At 34.7% G+C, this 2,704-nt stretch overlaps 1 protein-coding gene across 1 annotated transcript in view; it reads right to left on the reverse strand.

The window, feature by feature from the left end:
- LOC106872609 (HEAT repeat-containing protein 3) overlaps positions 1–2,704 on the reverse strand; it is a 41,552-nt gene that overhangs the window by 14,192 nt on the left and 24,656 nt on the right. Inside the window, exons 10-11 of the mRNA XM_014919648.2 lie at positions 2,484–2,577; positions 1,288–1,385 (exon numbers count right to left, since the gene is read on the reverse strand). Of these exons, the coding sequence (XP_014775134.1) occupies positions 1,288–1,385; positions 2,484–2,577 (192 nt within the window). The remainder of the gene's footprint in view (positions 1–1,287; positions 1,386–2,483; positions 2,578–2,704) is intronic.

Genomic DNA, 2,704 nt, shown 5'->3' on the forward strand with positions numbered 1-2,704 from the left:
GCACATAAAAGACACCATTTCGAGCGTGGCCGTTTTCGTGCGGGTGACACGTAAAAGCACCCACTACACTCTCTGAGTGGTTGGCGTTAGGAAGGGCATCCAGCTGTAGAAACTCTGCCAAATCGGACTGGAGCCTGGTGTTGCCATCCGGTTTCACCAGTCCTCAGTCAAATCGTCCAACCCATGCTAGCATGGAAAGCGGACGTTAAACGATGATGATGATGATGATGAATAATTGTCTCAAATTTTGGCACAAGGTCAGCAATTTTTTAGGGGGAAGCGGGGTGATTCATTACATTTGTCCTTGTACTTGATTGGTACTGTATTTTAGCGACCACCAGAGGGATACAAAGCAAAGTTGACCCCTGCAGAATTTGAATGTAATGAGTCAGAAGAAATACCACTAGGTATTTTATTTAATGCTTTACTCTTTACATTTAGATATTTTCACATCTACATCTCTGCAGTTTAGTGTGACAACTTCATCAACAGACACAATTGGTCCATCTCTTCTTCTACTATAGCTTGGTTACACCATCCACTACATATGTACAATCACTGTGCATTCACTAGCTATTTGAAGTGAATAGTGAAAATCATAGCAAAATTGGGAAAAGATTCAAAACAAATGCTTGACTGATCAAGAGAAGGCAACAAGAAAAAAAAAACTTGGTCTTTATGAGGTTATTGTCTTCAAGGGGGCAGTTGGATTCTAAGTAGATCTGATACTGCGTGGTCAGTGAGGTATTACTGTATCTGTTTAATCCTATGGGGTTTATTATCATTTATGTTGTTATGGCAAGTTATTTGACAATATTCACTCCAACACTATGGATTTTATAGAATTTTTGTAAGGATAAAGATTATTTGGATAGAAAGTTAGAATGGTTGATGTGACTGTTTGCAAGTCATATTAACGTTTGCTAACAAAAACTAAAGATAATGCAGTAGATGGCTACTTTTATTAGTCATCATCAACAATCAACTGTTGAATGTTGTAGGTGTTAGAGATAAGGAGTTTTTTAATATGATCAAAAAGGTTTGCCTTCTTGAGGATTCCAAAAGGGTTTCTACCAAAAACGGATTGACTAGTATAATTAGACATTGGTGGAGATAAGAGCTAATTCTGTACACTTTGGATAGGGGTAGATTTAAATTTTAAAAATATAGCAATTGAGTAAGCTGGGGTGGTATAAGGGTGGACTGTAAATGTGATTGTAAAAACACCAGCATTGGGAGTTTAAAAAAAGTGTACTTATTTGGGTAGCAATATAAAGGATAACTTACCAATACAGAACTAGATTCATTAGTTTCCATATCAACATCACAAACAAATTCATCAGATGACATTGATTCTTCACTACCTACTTCTTCATAATCATCATCTGGAATGGCAAAAATCATTAAACATTTTTCTTAACAGCTTATTGTGAAGCGTGAAAACTAAGGTTTATATATGTACTGAGTAGACAGAAAGAATGATCAATACACACACACTGTAGAACGAACAACATGAAAGTCTGTCAACCAATATAATGTTAAATTCTTCTTAGTCTCTAACACTGTTTTTGATTAATATAAAGTATAATGTATCTCCTGTACTGTGGAGAGAGAAAAGATCAATTGACCTTTAACCCTTTAACATTTAAACAGGCCATATCTGGCCAAAAGTATTCTGCCTGTTTTATGTTCAAACTGGCCAGATCTGGTCCCTCACACCAACCCTACAATATCATTTCAAAAATTAACAGCTACCTCATCAAAATCTCATAGCTACAAGATAATGCATGATTAGTTCAAAACAATGTGGATAAAAAAGCATTAATTTTGGCAGAATAATGCGAACACTAAAGGATTAAATCAAGCATACAGTCATTTTCACAGTGGAAGTTTTACAATATGTTTATTGTAACTCTGCTTAGAATCCCTGTGCTCTTGCTCCTATTCTACTTCGGTTATAGGGACTCCTTTAGGCCCTTAGTCTTGCAAGTTGCATGAAAAGTACCCAGTATATTCTGTATGTGTGTACTTATATAATGTTTGAAAATCAGGTAAAACTCAGTCATTCAGCAAACAGATTGGTAAAATAAAGTTCAAACTGAAATATTTACTAGGGTTGGTGCGATCAACTAAACATTTGAAGCTGGTACCTTTGCATGGTCGCAGACATAACGCAAACCTGCTTGCTCAGTTACCTTGTCTAGCAAATACATTTATCAAACTTACTCACTCAAAAATCAAATGGTTAGTAGCAGAAAAGATCCAATTTTAAAATTAAATGATCTTACAATCTTCAATTTTTGATAAAGTCATGTTTTCAAGTAGAAATATAGATTTTAAAAAGAAATTGATTTGTTTTCAACATCTACTTTTAAATCTGTTTTGTTCAAGATTTGTTCTTTTGTTCAACCAAACATATTTTAACAGAGAAAAAAACATCACAATGTAAGTGCATGGATGGTAAGAAACCCCCCAAAACTTACCTTCAGAACATAAATTGGCAGCTATTTCCACAGCTAACTGTTGTGCCTTGAGGAAAGTTTCAGCATTTGCTATAATCTTATTGATCTCTGTGGTCTATGAAACAATATTATAACAATTAAAAGAAATTACACAAGTAGACAAAAAAACTAATAGGTGTTGTATTGATATATTGATACTCTCTCTCTTTACTCTTTTACTTGTTTCAGTCATTTGACTGCGG

The sequence above is a fragment of the Octopus bimaculoides genome, chromosome 9 (genome assembly GCF_001194135.2).
Source record: "Octopus bimaculoides isolate UCB-OBI-ISO-001 chromosome 9, ASM119413v2, whole genome shotgun sequence".
NCBI lineage: Eukaryota > Metazoa > Mollusca > Cephalopoda > Octopoda > Octopodidae > Octopus > Octopus bimaculoides.